The following is a 19,740-nucleotide window of genomic DNA, read 5'->3' as shown; positions in this document are numbered from 1 at the left end:
TGCTGAAGATCACCTTTTAAATGCTGTATTTTCTCATAGAATTATAGTCCCTAAGCCATTCTAGGATCTGTTTACAAAACAACTAGCATATTTACATCATAGTACATTATTTAATGCTAGAGCATCTGTGATTATTATTATTAGTTCAGAAGTCTTGTCAGGCTTATGCATGGACATTGTTTTACAGAATAACTTTTTTCTTTTGTGAGGAAATATTTCAAACAAATGTTTAGGGAGGCTATGGGTATTTCTTGTGCTTCTATTTTTGCCAATGTGGTTTTGGATATTTGGGAACATTTATTTGTTGAGAACTGTCAGCATAAGGAATGGGTAAAGTCTAGTTTCATTTTTTGGGCAAAGTTTTTATTATATGGAGTGGTGGATTTGGAAGACTTTGATTTTTTTTCTTTGGAATATTTGGGAAACTCATATGATTTCCTATAAGTGGAGAACTAGAGAAACTTTTTCTGACTTTTTCTAATCTGACTTATGCCTGACCTACAAGCTATTGTCTGATCCAGCACTGAAGAAAATGTTACATATTCTCAAGAAGAATTATACAAGGGTTATGCATTGTATGGACCTGAACCTTATTTATAACTCTAACAAAACTTGCTGGAGAGACAGATTCATATCTTAAAGGCTACCTCATCTACGTAACAAACGTCCCATCTTCATAAAACAAAGCCTAGCACTCTGTCTCTCTTCAAAAACAATTTGGATAAATGGATGAGGAACAGTAAATTCATTCCCAGGATACTGCCCATGTCCCTTGAGGACAGAGACAATCTGCAAAATAACTCAGGGCTCCAACACCTAAAGACCCATTACCCTGATACTTCCCAATCCCATATCTGGGGAATTAAGACATAATATTGTCATATCCTGGGTATTATTGGCTAAGTATGTAAATGTTCTTGTGCAATTAGCTTAGTAATCATCTATGAACCAATATTTATATTTTCTAGTGCACATGAGTCAAAAGGTTGTTGTGAAGGGGCAACTCATATGATTATCTAGAATGATTTCCCATGATGTCATGTTTCAGGATGAATGTAAAAACCTAGGTTTATGGTCAGGTAATGAGAAATTTAATGAGGACTCATTCTATAGAAATTATATGTTTGCTCCAGTTTTAAAAAATATGGTTACTCACAGAGAACTATGGATACAGGAACTTGACTAAATCTATGGTTAACAAGGTGTCAACGAAATAATGCTAACAAACTGGAAGCACTTATTTAATGAGGAACCCTTTATTAGCAAACAAGGCTTAAAGGCTATTTTTATTAATAACATACTGAAAAGCTGCCGAAAAAAAACGGACCAAATTCAAGTTCCAAAACAAATTCAATGTTGTACAAAGGCACCAAATCAGCATTCGAGTCAAACCAATTCCAAGAAAGTTTATTGAATAAGTGCTTTTGTTCTTCCCACAAGAACTTCATCAGATCTGATGAACAAAAGCACTTATTCAATAAACTTTCTTGGAATTGGTTCAACTTGAATGCTGATTTGGTGCCTTTGTACAACATTGAATTTGTTTTGGAGCTTGAACTTGGTCCGTTTTTTCAGCAGCTTTTCAGTGTGTTGTGGTGTTTATTGTTTCCTGTCTGCTTTTGGATTATTTTTATTAATAAGTCTAGTCGTAATATAGGGAGTGTCTTGGAGAATCATGGCAATAACTTTGATTCAAAAGGCAGTATGCACACAGTGGCCAATGCACCCATGAAGATTTGTTCAGGAAGGCCCAGATATTACCATTTTTGATTTTGCAGGGGTAATTTCCTGTCTGAATAGATATAACTGTGCTTGATGCTCACTGTGTGATACACTATATATAAGGAAAACAGAACAGTTCTTTATTGTTGAAAATGTCAATAAAGATTGATGACGAGGTGAGTGGGAAAATGTCTCATTATACTAGGAACTGGTTTGGCAGATCAAATAACATCCTATAGTATACCTTGGTTTGAATGAATCTATATCTATTGGTTTTATTTTGAAAATGAAAGCCAGTAGGCAGTAATATTAATAAGTGAGATTTCCCACCACTTGGAGAGTTATTTAAACAGTGTTTTTTTTTTGTTTGTTGTCATTTTCATGAAGTTCTAGTGGAAAATCGACCAAATCACTCAATAAACTACTTTGGTGGTTCTACTGGTTGACTTCCTGCATATACTAATTTATTAGGAGTATTGATGCAGTCTGTGGCAGGGAAGGTACACCATGCATGCACCTAGATGGGGCATACCATATATTCATCCTGATGAATGCCATAGGCTAGGATATGGCCAATGCCAATGACTAGGGATGACAGACTGAGTTCCCATAGATGACAGTGATCACATCTCAACAATGATCTGTCTAGTATGACTTTGGACAATCTGCGTCCAGCCTCCTTGCACCCAGACTCTCCCATAGCCACGAGATGCAGGCCCTTTGGAAGCAGATAGGCAGGCAGTTGCAGTGTGTCATGGAGTCACCGTAGAGGCAACATTTGCATTCAGCAACCTCATCAACATTACGTCATTACATGCTCCCATTTTCTGTACTCCATGTCTCTGTGCATTCGACAAACCTCATCTTGCAAGTCATAGCGTGCACTCACCATTTCCAAAATGTTGCAGGTAGCATCCATTTCTGAATGCATCACTACTCTGCACATCTACTGATTAATTGAGTGCTGCAGCCATATGACCGCTGGTTTTGGTGTTATCTTGGCTATTTACCCTCCCTACAGAGGCCTCTGAAATAGTAGATGCACATAAACTCCATCCTCTGTAGTGCTGCAGATAGTGCCACTGTGTCATTAGACCATTCTGCTTAAATGCTGCCATCATCATTAGCCACAAGTGCTTTGTTGATGTCCCTTTGTTGATATGTTGTTCTGAACCCTCCACCAGTGGGACCTGTGTAACTGGAACACAAACGACACCACTATCTACCCACACTCATATGATCTATAACCCCCCCTGTTGCATGTTTACTAAACACATATAGCATACAGCTATAGCGAATGTTGACAGACATACCTTGTCATGCAGGTTGCTGGAAGAACAGATATGTTGGTGGGCCTTGGTCAATCCTTTTCTTCAAACATACAGCTGAATGTCATGTAGTGTACTGTCATGTACAGTTCTAATTTAATGTAATCTGGTGCTTATTATAATAACAAACAAGTATTTGGCACTTGCCCAGCTTCCAGATCCAAGCCACCCCCATGGTCAATCAGTAAGTACAAAAACTCATCAGCTTCAGTAAGCTACTTCAGTGTTTGTGGCCCAGTACCATATCAGTAATGCTTCATCACACCTGTTGCAGAGAGCTATTAAGGCTGCCAACAGTATTCACATCCTGCACCAGCCTGTCAGATCTGATCCCAATAATGCTTGATCACAATCACTTTTCCCAGAGGGTATGTGTATAGGCCTGTGGTATCACTTCATTCTCTTGGTTAGTGAACTTTGCTAGGTGTTGCCTTCCTTGGACTCCTGTGGGTGAAACATATCAGTCAGTGGGTGTGTATGGTATGTTGCAGAATGCCTATAGCTATGGGCACATTGTGCACTTACTCCTATGTATGGTCTTCCTCATTTATGTACTGTAGCAATGGCCATGTTAAAGAGCTACCCCTATGTTATGGACTACCTCATTTATGTACTGCAGCAATGGCCATATCCTCCTTTACTTTATGCACCTGTTAGCAGCTTCAGTTATTGCTGTGCACAGCCTTTCTTCAATTTACCTACTGTAGCCATGCCTCAGTACATACCTGGAACCTTATATCCCTCAAGACATGGTTCCACAGCTACAGCCACAGGCAGATGGTGCAGTGCCATGCAAGTGTCATGGGTTCCCAGTTGAACATGCACCACAACCAAAACTACAAAGTCCCTCCCCAAATTCCTCTATTTCACAGTTGGAGGATATTGAGTAGCATTGCATAAAATGGAGACAATGCTTCAGATCACACTAATAAGAACCAATTTGCACAGAAGTTCTGTTAATGAATATAGCTCAATGCACAACCCAAACATGCTGGTGTTATCTGTGCAATTCACAATAACCATGGCACATATGACCAGCATTCTTCTCCATATGGTATGTGTACACCTGCAGAACCGCTTTTCAGTACTATGGCCATGACTTTGTGCTTAGGTGCAGCATAACAGGTACGCATTAGCACTGCTGTGTAGCACAACATTGCATGACATGCCACTGAGGAAAGCAAGTTTCCAGTGTGGTGCACCACACAGAGCACTTTTTTTGCATGTGACCATCATGCCTCCTCAGTCAGACAGCTCACTGTCTGAGGGGTGATCATCATTTAGGTTACCATGAGAGTTCTTTGTGCATTTGCTGGAGTCCTAGCAATGACAGAATTTTTGCTTGAATTCATGATTATATGGTAAATGGTATTTGCCTCATGGACAAAACAGTGAAAAAAAAACACTGAAATCCACTTTTTTTGCAGGGGGAAGTCCATCTGCATCCATCATGTGGAGGGAAGAACCCTATAATCCCCTAAATTATACATACCAACTCCACAGTCACACAGCAGTGGAGGCTGGGCAACACCATATCTTTAATGAAATGGCTTTCAGTGATGTAGTCATTGCACTGTTGTCAATCAGGCAAACAGCTTTCAGGGCAAACACATACCCATTTATTTATGGTTTAATCATGACCCTGCTAGTGGCATGAGCACTTGCATCACTGCAGGAACTGTCTATGCCCATCTGTTAGCAAATGTGTGCTCCTCACGTGTACCGCCAAGGGCTAACTACCATCAATGGCTTGGCTGGTCACCTCAGCATCTTCCCTGTCACTGGCTTCTTACATCGTGATGAGGCTCTGCTGTTCAGCCAAGGCACTGTCATTAGAGCAGTGGTATGAAATGGGAGGGAATCACCATCCCTCTCCTCCAGGACAGGCATGACCCCCCCCCCAATGGCATCAAGTACCTGAACCTGTATTTGAGCTCAGGTTTCTTGGGCCATAATTATGGTTTTATCCCTCTTTGCCAGAGGAGCAGGTAGAGATAACATCTTCTTCTACTTCTTCTTCAGAGAGTGCCTGCTGTGTAATCATGATGACCCATTGTGAAAGGTAGATGCCTGGTGCAAACTTGATGGAATGGTGTGTAATGTCACTGGTGTCACCAGTTCTTATGAGCAGTACATGCACTGTCACCTGTCACCGTGTCCTGCTTCATCAAAGGGAGGCATAAGTTAAGGAATAGACGCTTGGAAATTACTGTAAGCATTTTGCATTGCCTTTGTCTTGTAATATTTTAACTGTTGTACATGTACACTTAAAAGTACATATTTTATTTTCCACTGGCAGGGGAACAGGAACTGAATATTACTGGACGTCACAGAAGATGGGAGTACTAATTCTGGCAGTGAGATGTGTTTCATGCCTGTGCCAATCCACTGTACAGTTGTGGTTCTGTTTGTAACATGTGTGGGATAATTGTTCTCCCATTGTTTCATCCTTCTGCAAATTAAGTTGAGGAAGAGGAGGAAGTGAGGTCACAATGACCTAAGGCTATAGCTGCCAATGTCTTTGTCACTGGATTAGCAGTGGCAACCAGGTCTACCTCTTGGCACAGGGATCTTGGGGGTGACTGATGCTCTTCATGTATACTTATCAAGAGGATTTGCACTTTCTGGCGTGGCTAGTGAAGTCATGCAACCCAGTCCATCAGGCCACTGTGGGGACAGCCCATCCATAACATTAGCCACTTATGTCAGTGATACCTGGTTTGTTTAGTCTGGCATGTAACCATGCCATGAGCCTACCCTATCTTGCTCCTGGTGTTCCCTTCCTTGTATGTCATTGCCCATTTCCTGTTTGTTGTCCAACCCTCCACATCACCACTTGCCCACCCTCTGTAGGTTTCTGTCCATCCACTGCCCTCCCACCTTTTGTGTGTATACTGTCTGAGCCTGTATGTTTGTCTGTCTGCCACTGCTACCTGCCCTTCTCCCTCTATGCCATACACAGCCATCTCTCTCCACCTTCCCAACATACTGTTAGTTTGTAAATCTTACCAAAATGAATCTTTCCCTACAAAAAGTACTCTTCCTTCCCCACAGTTCATACCTTTTTGCTTTTATGTGTTTACCTTTTTTACTTTCCTATTTACTCTGTTTTCTCTCCATTTATATGATGAGTAGGGTTGGCACTTTGCTGTGCAGACCATTATTGGTCTATCTAATGACTGCTGTGCTACTTCCTTCTGAGAGATGAGCAGCTATGTTGTACTACATTGTATGTTTGACAATTCATTGACTCAGCTATGCTAACCTGCTTTAGTTTTGATTGCCCGTCATGTTGGTCATATGCCCTACTACAGCACTGCATATTGCCATAGCACAGTCTAATACTGTTTATCCCATTACCACTACATATCTCTTTAATTATATGGTTATTTGCTTGCTGTGCTAGCACTATTCAATCCTTATACATGACTGATTACTAGTGCATTTCTTTGTATGGCAATGTCCCCAAAAATAAGCACTATGTACCGGTCAGCACTTGTCTATGAATCCCAGCCCTTGTCTTTCTCCACAGTAGTATCTGTACTATTTGCCTATTATGTTGACTCCAACTGCTTCTTAATGACTCCTAGGTTTTAGATTCTCTTCAGTCCCTGTTTTACTTTACTTTTGAGTACTGCAGGTACTTTCACACTACATCAGGTTTAATTTTTGCATAATAATCTCTTGGAAAGCTTCCCCAGCCTGTAATCAAATCCAGATTTATTATGAAACATCAAACAGCACATGCCCAAGCATAAGAAATGTTGCAAACTAATAGCCAGCGCAGTGGTGCAGCGGTAGCATTGTCACCTCACAGCAAGAGGTTCTCTGGTTCAATTCTCAGCTGGAGTGCCTTCTGTGTGGAGTCTGTATGTCCTCCCTGCGTTTGTGTGGGTTTCCTCCCATGTTACAAAGACATGCATCTGGAGCCTTTCTCCCTGGGCCTCTGCTGACTTTGTTCCAAGTTGGACTTTCTCAGTTAACAAATAATAAATACCTCGAACACACATGATGTAAAAAATAATGTTTTTTTGGAGGTGGACAAGCCTCTCTGCACCGTCTATGTAGGGGAAAAGACTCTCCCCCCAAAGTTATATACAAACACACACACACACACACACACACACACACACACACACACACACACACACATATATATATATATATATATATATATATATATATAGCTAGATAGAGAGATACACTAACAACATAGTCATGCTCACATGAAGAAGGGGCAAATCTCCCAAAAGAAGGGAATCACTGCTGGTGCATACTTAGAAAGCAGACCAGCAGTGGTATCCTATAGGATGCAACAACTGGGGCTGTCTTGTACAACTGGCACTCAAAGAATTTCATTTCAGACACCTGTAGGTATACCAACAAATCCACATAGTCATGCAGGGTATTGCTGTGACAGCTTTGCACAGTATCTGAGATGGCCATGTAACTCATTGAATGATTTTAAGTTTTCCACTGTGAATTATTTTTACCATGCCTGGTGTTTCACAAATGTTGTTTGTCTTTTCAGCTTTTCCCAGTTAGGGGTCACCACAGCAGAACTCAAGTCCACTAATGATTGTCAGTAGATTTTTATGGTGCCAAGCTGCCAGCCCAATGCCCAAACTTCAGCAAAGGCACACCCATTCACACATGTCTTTAAAACACCACTCAACTGTGGGGAGGACATGCAGACTCCACACAGAAGGCACTCAAGCTGAGAATCAAATAGGAGAACCTCTTGCTGTGAGGCAACAACGCTACTGCTGCACCACTGTGGCTCCATACAGTCAAAAACATTGGTAGAATTGACTGATTTAAAGCCCACCTACTTGACAGAGAAAGAAAACTGAACTTTTTTTTGTACTGTGATGTCAGCGATTTTTCTGACTAAATGGTGCCACCTTGTGGCCATAGTAGGTTAATAATGTGCATGCAACTGTCTCCAGCATTTTCTGTCTACCAAAGCTTTGAAAGTATTTTCTTACAAGGCATTTCACTCTGTACCAATATCAGATTTAAATTCTACACTATGCTTATTAATTCTTAGCACTTCATTGCAACAGTCAGCTTTGTAAACCTGTCTCACTGTCCTTGCTACACTTTAGACTTTACAGTATTGATTCATATTGAAACTAGTTCATTTTTATTTTTCCTTTTTATTGCACCATTTTTGGCTCCCCACAGCTAACCATCAGCTACTGTGAGTGCCTCTCCTAATACACTGGGTCAGCCAGACCCACCTCAGCCTCTCCTAAGCTAATCCTTGACCAGTGTCTGGTGTTGGTGAAGAGTTCAAGGACCCTGGACAGCATCACACTGCTGATATGGGGCATTTTTCCTGTTTTTTCCCCAACCCAACATGTGCTCAGCAATGCCTTGTAGGCATACCCCTCAACCTGTTGCAGCAAGAAAACTGGACAAAGCCTAAAATAATAGGGGGGGGGGGGTCAAAGGTCCAAAAATAGTGTCTCCAATTTTAAATATTGCTCTTATGACCTTAGAAAGTTTCTAGAGTAACAGGATTTGTGTTAGCATGCATTTTCTGAAGGATATGAAGTCTGAAACAAATGTATATCATTATTTGATTACTTCAATCCGTACTGATTTGACAGAAAACCACAAATTTTATTAGGAGTAGGCCAACAATAAGATGCAAAAATCTGAACATTCTGTGAAAGTCTGGACAGTTGAAAGGTGTGCATGCAATGGGTGTCAGCACTGGACCTCTCCTCACTCCTTCTGCAAGGGGCTCATGTCAGAAGGATGCCCTGCCAACAACAGGTAGCACTTCACTGTTGTTTTCTTGACCTCCACCAGAGAAATGTAATGGTGAAGGTCTGCATGCTATCCTGCTTCCTTCCAGGATGGACAAAGTAGGAAAAGCTCCTGCCAGCACATGAGATGCACACACCATTAAATGACCCTGTCATTGTCGGGGTTTTATCACTCTATTCCGTGGTGTTGGCTTACTTCATACCACATGTACATTTTATAGCTTATGTTCAACATGCACATTCATTACAGCACATTTGCTTTTGCTTATACACATCTTAAACATTTTTTGTACCACAGATTCTGCAAGCTTTATTAATTGCTGGGCAGGTCTAATTTCAGCGGTGCAATCTTTTTCACTAGCCTCCATCTCAGATCTTTCTTTTTGCATTATATTACCTCATGGCTTTTTCTTTCAGTCTTTACTTTTACAATACATCTTGCTTTTATTTCTCATTTTATCCAATTATTTGTTTCTTACTACATCTTATGCAAATTCCTTTAATTAATAAATGTGTTTAACTTTTGTTTGCTCTGTATATATCTACAACTTTTGATGTCAGTTTTTTCACTTAAAAGCATGTCTTTTGTCCTACAATTGTTTTTTTTATTAGAAACTAGCATACCCCCTATTAGAGAAACATATATCTCAGAAAATGTACAGTTTCTTGATGTATTTTGCAAATCAGCAATATATGTAATTACAGTCTAATAGAATATTATGCTCATTTTCCTGGACTGACAGTAATTATTGAAATTATCAATAAATGTTAGCATCTGTCTTTCTTGAGATCAAAAAAAAAAAGAAAGAAAGAAAAGATTAAATATTAAGGAGTCTTCCTGGCAATATATGAAAATGTTGTCCCTATACGTCTTTAGATTTTTCAGCTAAACTACTTTACAAAGGATTGTACTTCTCTTTTGTCCCATAGAAAAGGACTAGCTTCACAAGTGCATGTGTCTGAGAATCGTTTTTTATGCAGGTGCTCTCAAGCATGTTATGAAATGCGTCAACTACTGGAAGAATGTAATTTGTGGGAGTATGAAAGTTCCTTTAAACCCTACTTGAAGTGATCCCTTATTACACTAAGGATTTCCATAAAGGATATGTCCTCTGTGTCTGCAGACAAGGATTCATCATTGTCAGCATCCTAACTGAAGAGAGACTGCATCCGGCCTTAGAAGGCCAGGTCCTTATCATTGTCTTCCACTTCAGAAGACTATTGAGAAGATGGCATCCGTCTTCTCTGGGTAGGAGAAGCTGTCACAGATGTGGATGGTTTACCAACAGGGGATGAGCAACATGAACTATCTGTCATGCTGCAGCATACCCTTAAGAAAAATACAGATAGTCAGAAACTCCAGCAGGCATCAGACGTACCAGCTGCACTACAGGTAGTTTTACTGCTTTGGGTTCTTCATTCCTTAAAAAGGGGAAGATCATCTCCTCAATCAGTCCTAGAGGCTCCTTAATAAGAATTACTGGGATATCCAGTAATGGAGAATAGGTTTTTGGAAAGGTTAGCCACAAGCTAACCATATAGAAGCCTGGGAACTGACATATATATGACCCAGTATTTCATTTTACAGAGGTCTGGCAAGACTGATATACCTGTATCCCACTTTCAGATTTAGAAATGATACCAGCAGTTGGAGATGTTTCAGCAGGAGATGTTGGAGTTGAGAGCTGGTGCTCTCTGCCTCAAGGTCCAGTGCCCTCAGACTGTTGCAGAAAAGATGAGGATTCAAAACCCTCAGGCTCTCTGACTGTAGAAGCTTCAGCTACTGTGTTCTCATCCATGGTCTTTAGATGCTTAGATCTTCCACCTGTACTTACCAAAGATTATTCTCCTTACAAAATGGTGGTGTGTGCCTCTTGGCTTAATGCTAGAAGATAATATTGTTCAGAAAAGTGCTCAGATTACATGCTCTTTGTTGTAAAGTTTTTTTTTTTTTAATAAATGAAGAAAAATGCTTGCATGTTCAGAAAGTATGAGCGTTGCCAAGAATGAATGCATAAAAAGTTCAAAGTTCTTTGGATCTAACTCTCTGTCATAGGCATTCCTGCTGATGACCTTTTCTGGATACATCACTGGCCTAAGAAAGAACTCCCAATGACAGCCAAAAAATATTTTAAAAGACAATTTTAACAGTAACAATAAACTCTTCAAGAACTAGAAAAGGAATCCCAATTTGAGTCTTTTTATAGCGATGGAAGTTATGTGTATGATGCTAGCAAACTGACCTCTGATTGCTCATACAGCAAAAAAGAAATGAAGATGGCATGAGCCCTTGTAGCCTTTCTATCGTATGTCTTACTGATGTCTGCAATGAGAAAGAAGCCATCTTTGCATGAGGAATGTTTGAAAACTCAATTAGGTAGGTCGATATACACCTACCTGTGGTACAATTCCCACCCATTATGCATGATACTATAGCAATGATCCTTATATGAACACCAAACTTTCTTTTTTCTCTTCAGCACATTAGGCCTTGTCCTGTATCATTTTCTTCCTTATAATCACATAATCAATTACAGTTCTTCCAAAATCATGAAGATATTGAGTTTCTGAATTTCATCTCCATAGTCTCTCATCTGATTTTTTGTTGGTTTTCTTTGGATACTTAGATTTCCTTCAACCTCAAAAACATTTGACTGGATAGTGTAAATGGTTGAGCTATGTTAAATTTATACCAGCACTTGAGGCCCAGTTTGTGTCAGGAAAAGGGTCACAGAAGGAACAATTCACTTATTCATCTAGCTGATAAATTAAAAAATAAATAAATAACTCTTCTTCCCCCCTCACTTTTTTGTACTTCCCACAACATGGCCGGTATTAAGCTGTTTCCACAGCTGGCAGTACCCTCCCCAGTCAGAGTACTTATAGTCTCTTTGAGTTATACCTGATTCTTTATTTACTTTTTTCAGATACCTATGTCTGAAAATGGCAGCTTTTCAAAATGTAAGAATTTCTAAAAATAGCTGATCAACCACCATATGAAATAAATGTTTAGCTCCAAGCATTTGTTGGAAGAACAAGAATAGAAGTTGTGCTCCTTAGCGAGCAGTTTCTGAAAAAAATGTTTTTGGTGCCAAGTTTTTCTTCTGAGTGCATTTTTTGTGTAATTTGGGATAAATATATTGACAGATAATACTCAATTTACCTATTTGCATGGCTATTTCGGTCTTTGTTTAATAATCTATTCCCACTTCATAAGTTTACTTGCAATATTGCATCACATGCCTGGTATCGATATCCTCCTGCTCAGCAGTGTTGCACTTTTTGCATATAATTTTGCATATACATAGTTTCTTCATATAGCCACACATTCATTCTAATCACAAGCATTGTTTTTTTTCTGTCTGTACATTTGAAGAAGCTGTTGTCATAGCTGTATAATGTCATGTTATACTACTGTGAGTCTTCCCCCTCCCCATTTATTTTATTTTGATTTAACACTTATTACACAATAAGCCTACTAGCTAACCCTTTCTAAATCTGGCCCACTGCTCTAAAATGGTCAATGCTTCACAACATACTCCTCTCCCCTCAAACTGGTCTCCTTCTCCACCACTATATATTGAAGCCAGCTTGCTCAAACGTAATAAAGTGCTGATCTACTATCTATACTAATTTTTACAGATTGTTTTTATAATCATATGACCTGGTCTGTGAGGTGGTAGCTCAGCCCACTCTGTTTGCCCTCGCTACGCTCTGGCTCACTCTACTCCCTTACCCTACCCCCAATTTCCACCCACCACCACATACCCTAAATTTATACTCTATCCACCTAGGCTATACCCCACCCACAAATCTTAAAACTTCCAATCAACTTTCTCACCAAAACTCTACCCATGCCCATATCATTTAAACACTCTAAGTGATTCCCCCTAATGTTATCTCACCCCGACCCTTCCCACTTCTCATATAGCTTATTCAAGTCTCTCACCAACTGCCGTACCCAAACCGCATTAACTACCCTAAGCATTCCAACTAACTTACCCTACATACTTGCCCACATTTACTCATAATATTCTACAACATGCCACACATTTATCTAACTACTCCACTAATCCTCCTTCTCACTTTGTTAACTTCTTATCATACCATGCTCTTGTAACCATATCCATCTCCTACACTTTCACTACCCCTAACAATAATGACTCCACTCAAAGTTATGTAATATCCCCATCTCTATATAACTTTTCCCTCCTACATCTACTCAAAATCAAAATTGTACATAAGACTCCAGTCTCCCCCAAAATCAAGCTAAAATACTACATATACTACCCCTATCATCCTCAACATACCCTACTAGTAAGACCTCTTCTGCTAGCCGGAGATATTCACCCCAACCCTGGCCCTTCCACCTCTCAACTTAGCCACAGCCTCCCACCACTCCAACCTACCACACCTCCCACTCTTCCCCATCCTTCCCACTCAGCTTATTCTTCCCTCAAAAATGTATTCATCTACTCTATGAACATACAAAGCCTACTTAAAAAAATCTCCAAACTCCATTCATGGATAGCCAATAACACTCCACATATCTTAGCCTTATCGGAAACATGGCTAACCCCCCCCCCCCATCTCAAACAATGAACTCTTTATTCCCAGGATACAGCATATACAGGCTAGACAGATTTCCAAAAAAAAGGAGGTGGCATTGCCATCTTCTATCTTGAACAACTTAACATATCCCCCTTCCTACCCCTATCCCTAACTTTCATCTTGCTGAACTACTAATAGTCAATTGTCATGTAAATACTCACAAAAATATGCTATAGCCTCCATCTATATCCCACCAGGCAATAACATCCCCATCCCCAAACACATACTGTTAGGGATTTCACACAACATACCCTATGAAACAGTAATCCTTGGAGATGCAAATGTTGACTGGAATAAGCTAACAACTACTTCCCCTAACCTTAGCCTAAATCTCTACAATTTCAATCAACTTATTTTACCTCCCCCACCTGCATCAACAAAAATCTTAATACCAGCTCCATCCTAGACTGGATACTTACTACTGACCCAAACCTCTAACACAACCCTTGCACTCTACCCTACACCATTAGTGACCATCTTTCCACCCATAGTCAAAGGTTCTCTTTCCATCTCTGTAGGTCGCACCTATACAGACACTGTTGAAAACACTCCAACTTTAATACTGAAACATTTAACACTAAACTATCTTCCATAAACTGGGCCTGCCTATGTCACCTTCCCCTAAATAAAGCAGTAGAAAAATTCAGCCTTATCTTCATTGAAATTCTTAACCCTCTAGCTCCCACAAGAAAAATTAGGATAAAAGCTAACTATGCCCCCTGGATTACAAAAAACACTTGCTCCCTTATGCACAAAATAGATAGTGTTTGGAAAATCTGGCTCAAAACCAAATCACATACACACCTCCAAAACTACGAAAAACTTAGAACCCTTACTAAAAATCAAATCAATAAAGATAAGAAACAATTATTCAACCAGGCCCTAACCAACCACTCCTCTAAACCAAAAAAGCTCTGGAGCACCATCAACAAAATTCTTCACCCAGTCAGCCCTTCAACCCCTAACCCCTACCCTAACAACACTCCCCAGGAAACTGCATCCCTTCTTAACCATCACTTTGACTCTACCCACAAACTTACTAACACCAACCACAACACCAATCCTCCTACCTCCTCTCCTCCTTACATAAAAAACCTTTTCACTGAAACCAGTTCCCACTGCCTCCATCGAATCACTCCTGCATAAACCAAATCCATGCTCTCACTCTACTAACAACTTTCCCCCCTTTCTCAAGCTTGCTGCTGACTATTGCCTGCCCTATCCAAATAGATCAATCCAGGAAGCCACAGTCCCCGATATCTGGAAATCCTTCTATACAATACCTCTACATAAAGGAGGTAACTCCATGGACCCCTCCAATTTCAGACCCATGGTCTTTCTTTCCCGACTCACAAAAATTCTCAAAAAATGTGTTTACATACAACTTCTCAATTTTCTAATCCATGGAAACCTCCTGACTCTACCCAACATGGGTTTCTGCCAAACCACAGCACTGTCACCGCCCTTCTTTCTTTTACTCAAACTGTAGCCAAGGCTAGAGACAACAACCTATTAGTATCCTGCCTATTCCTAGACCTCTCTACAGCCTTTGATACAGTGTCTCACTCTAAACTACTAACATAACTATCTGAACTCAACCTATCAACTTCCACCCTTCACTGGTTCTCCAGCTATCTCACCAACAGGCAACGGTATGTCAGATGTCACACTTCCTGCTCCCCTTTCCTACCTATCCATACATGAGTCCTCCAAGGTTCTATTCTCGGCCCCCTTCTATTCAATACCTTTACTAACAACCTCCACACATCATGTAATCACTCCTCTCTAATACAATATGCAAGTGACTCCATGCTGATCTCCTTCTCTGACAACATCCCCAATCTCCACAAACTTACTCACATTTTTTTCCATTCTATTGAAAGATGACTTACAGAAAACCACCTCATCCTAAATCCAAACAAAACCATTCTCCTTCTCATCCAGCTAAACCACTCTATCATCACAAATCTACTTTTACCATCTCATCACACAACAACACCATAATCAAAACAGAATCACATACAAAGCTCCAGGGCACCATAACTGATGCCGAATTAAAATTGATCTTCACATTCACCAGTGTATCAAAAAGACACATAAAAAACTGAGTTTATTGTATAGGAACAAAAGTATTCCTTACTTCAGTCTCTAAATTTACTCTGGCTCAAGCATTCCTTTTACCTTGCCTATTCTATGCCGCTCCAGTCCTCCCAAACTTACAAACCACTTTATGCAACAAACTTGAAAAATGTTATACTAAAATTGCCAGATTTGCCTCTAACCAACCTTACCAATCTCACCACTGCACCACTCTAAAGAAGCTCCAATGGCTAGAATTCCCCCCAAAACATCTTCTATCACAGCTGTGAATTACTCACGCCATACTCAACAAACCCACTTCATGCCTCTATCTCTCCTCCCTAGTATCCTACTACACCTCTAAATCATTCACTCCGTAGCTCTGACCAACATCTCCTTGACATTTACAAGCCTAACAAAAACATTGGCAAGCACTTATACAAATACTCAGTGTCCCAAGCCTGGAACAAACTCCCCTCCAACAGTAGAAATATCACACATTGTAGTAACTTCAAAATAAAACTATAAAGAACTACCTAGCAAAGACATGGTCTTGCCCTTGCCATGACCCTATTTAAAAACTCCTCTACCCCCTTTCTTCTTCTATCTTTATATATATTCTTCATTTCTTTTAATGCTGTTAACCTCATGACTCTTTATTCAATCATACAGAAGTCATAGTAAATCTGTATGCTCATTTAAAGCCTGTTCTCTTGAAAATATGCGTACTTAAATTGCTGCATGACTTGTATTAACTTTGCATACATTTTTTTCTCAATTCTTCATGTTATGATCTGCCTACTGGTTACCTGCTTTCTTGGCTTTTTGTTAACTCCCCATTTCTGTATTTTTGTTACCTTGTATTTCTTTTTACATGAGTATTGTATCGTTGATATCAAAAGTACTTGTAAATTTTTATATTATACTGGAGCTTTTCTCCTCGGATCTCCATTAAAAATGGCTGTTGACTGAGCTGGACCAAGCGGGTCAACAAATGTCAAATAAATAAATAAACATGTTCTAACCTCCCAAGTCATGCCTGAAAAAAGACAAACTTATACTCTAATGAACTTCATCAGAGGATTAGGCCTAAAAACTGTCAGCTGTTATTCATACTAAACAACATAACTCAAAAAATGATCCATTCATTCATTCATTCATTCATTTATTCAACCCCTGGTTAACCGCTCAATCTTTTTCAGGACTGCTAGACACCTGGACTCCATCCTGATACTTAAATAAGCAAAAAGCAGAGAAACAACTCCTCGTAGGAAAGCCAGGCTATCACAGGAAAGTAGATGCCATCAGTTTGTAACATGTCTAGGTTTTATTTAACAGCACTGCTATCCATCCATCTCTGAAGGGTAGTCCATGAATGAGACAATACTTTTCCATTTTAAGATGAGAGCAGCCATTACAATCCCTGCCTGATCAATGTCCTGCTAATCCACAGTTCAGCACTTCATGTATTGGTGCCGCCAGATTAACATAATATAAGGAATTAAAAGAACGTAAAGAGAAAAGAAAAATGAGAAAATATGATAAATTATTATGATAATGATTTGCTTTTCTAAATGTTCTTGTTTTATTCATACTAATAATGTTACACATTACTTAAAATGCTTGATATATATTACTATGGTTTCTGGATGCTTTGGAAGTCATACAGACATACACATGCGCATGCTTGTGTCTTGGATGCTTATTAAATGCATTACTGCAACTAAGTCAATGCTGAAAAGGAGCCACTGTGGTCCATTTCACCTACCTGTAAATTAAAATGAATAAATAAATGAATGCATGGTTAAGAAACTTTCATGTAACCTGCATTGCTATGTAGTTGTTGTTAGATGCTTAATTGTAACTATTTTTCTTTCCTGTGCTTCCATCAGGGATTACTACCCCACTCAACAAAGTGGCATTATTAAATCATCATAATGAAAGGTTTCCTGTTGTGTCACACATAATGTCTTGCTGTCCTTAAGGTACTATATTATAACTCTGTTTTGTAAGTTATATTTACACTTCTGTTATTTATTCTGTAAGTGGAAGTCAGACCATAAGATAAAAAAAAAAGAGCGTCACAAACCTGTTCTGTATTTAATTGACCTGCAACAGCTTCATAAGGTGGAGGAGGTTCCATGGGACAAAATACCTCAATACCTTTAATTCTTGTTCCATAGATGTGAGGTAGAGGAATTACATCACTGCCAAGTAACCTGAAAGAATATGGTGCACTTTTACACATTTCATTGTGAACCATTTATTTCCTAAAAGGTGCCTAATGTGGCTTACAGTATCTATGAAAAACTGTTGTGAAACACTCATATTTTAATATTTCATTCTCAAAAAAGGCATGAAAGATGTGCCCAAACAGCAAAACCACAACATTAATACCAAAAAGTAGAACTAATGTTCAACCAGCAGCAGGGTGATATGCTGTTTATATGTGGTTTCCCAAGAAAACAAATTAAATACTCAACACCTTCATCACAGGAATAAAAAAGCAGATAAATTTACCTAATGAGGGTTAAACAAATAAAACACAGGTGCAAGTGTTAATAATAATAATAATAATAATAAATATTAGACAATTCTAGAATAGCAGTAGTACTTTTATTTTCTTGACTTTGGCAGCAGTTCTATCAACAGCAAGCAGGCAGGCTATATGTTGTCCCGCTCTAAAAGTAGGAAATGAAAGTATTTTTATTAGCAGGTAACTAAAGAAAATGTAAGACAGAGCAAATGGTGTTGCTAGTCCATAGCAAAAAGAAGTGTCCAGTTCCTTCTTAGGTGCCATATTTTCATAAACAGGCATGCCTAATTATGTTGTGTTGTCTTCCTGAATTTTCTAGACCTTTCCATGCAGACCATATGTGCTAAGGTCATTAGGAAAACAGTCGTTGATTATGTCAGCATGAAATGTTTCTTAGCAATTTTCTTGATGCATCAACTCTGTACTGTACAACTGAAGAATGCCTGAGATTGCCTAGATATTCTCTGAGATAGGCAGACATAATTAAAGTTAGAAATCATATATTAAAAGTACATATGCATTTTATGTATTCAACTCCAACACAAGCATTAATAAAATTAATAAAATGAGACAAGCATGTGTGCTGTTGCAGAGTTAGATGTTGTTCTTCTTTCGGCTTTTCCCAGTTAGGGGTCGCCACAGCGGAACTCCGGTCCGCTAATGATTGGCAGTGGATTTTTATGGTGCCAGCTCGATGCCCAACCTTCAACAAAGGCACATCCATTTACACATGTCTTTTGAATGCAACTTAACTGCAGGGAGAACATGTAGACACCACACAGAAGGCACTCCAGCCGAGAATCGAATGGGAGAACCTCTTGCTGTGAGGCGACAACGCTATCGCTGCACCACCGTGGCTTCACTGTTGCAGAGTTAGATAATAAGCGTAAAAATATTTGGAGGTCTACCTACAAAATTCTAATGTACTACAAGTCTAGCCAGTGAGGCAAAACAAAACTGGTAAGACAAGTTACCTGATAGTTTCACAGATTCATATATTTTTTAGAGATTTAAAGAAGTATATCTGCTAGCATTTCCCCACCTGTTCAATATAAATGAAAATCACATTGCCTGTGCCCTATGTGCATTGTAATAAAACTTTGTTTTTTGGTGATATTTTACATGGGTGTTTCTAGCAACATCATCCTGGTCTTTTGTTCTGACCCTGCTGTTGAATGCACTACTGTGATGTTTAGGAGAAAAAAGATTAAAAAGACAGACAATGTAACTTACATCAGGTGACTTTTGCCCCTCTTCCTGCATTCCCCACAATAGGACAGGAAGTCATTTAAAATTATGTACAGCAGCAGGTGAGGAGATGTGGCAGCGCCCTTGCTTGATGTCAATTATGCCAGCTCACTGCTGAGTACACAGCTGTCAATCAATTATGCCCTCCCACTACCTGTGACTAGGAGACGGTGAGTCCCAAAGTAAAGTTTTGCCTCTTTTTCAGTAAAATGAAAATATTTATATTGGCATTTTTGCATGATGCCAGATATCACGATTAGAAGAGTTGTTTGAGTAAAAAGTCAGGTAACCTATAAATAGTTCATCTTCCAGGCCCATGCTTGCACTTATCAAGGGTATCAGAACTTGTCAGAGATTTGGGATGCATAGGTAGGTGGATTGGACACTCTAAATTGGCCCTGGGTGTGAGTGTGTGCATGTGTGTGCCTTCTGTGGAAGG

The 19,740-nt window shown here is 39.4% G+C and overlaps 1 protein-coding gene across 2 annotated transcripts in view; it reads right to left on the bottom strand.

Moving 5' to 3' along the window:
* Positions 1–19,740, bottom strand: part of FAM189A2 (family with sequence similarity 189 member A2) — a 1,031,909-nt gene that overhangs the window by 112,557 nt on the left and 899,612 nt on the right. For both annotated transcript variants that reach the window (XM_044064351.1, XM_044064352.1), the window contains exon 7: positions 17,607–17,736. In XM_044064351.1, coding sequence (XP_043920286.1) covers positions 17,607–17,736 — 130 coding nt within the window. The remainder of the gene's footprint in view (positions 1–17,606; positions 17,737–19,740) is intronic.

This window comes from Protopterus annectens, chromosome 2.part2, assembly GCF_019279795.1.
Source record: "Protopterus annectens isolate FY-2018-M chromosome 2.part2, PAN1.0, whole genome shotgun sequence".
NCBI classification, from domain to species: Eukaryota; Metazoa; Chordata; order Ceratodontiformes; family Protopteridae; genus Protopterus; species Protopterus annectens.
The sequence above is the reverse complement of the archived record's forward strand: the minus strand, read 5'-3'. Positions and strand labels throughout refer to the sequence as shown.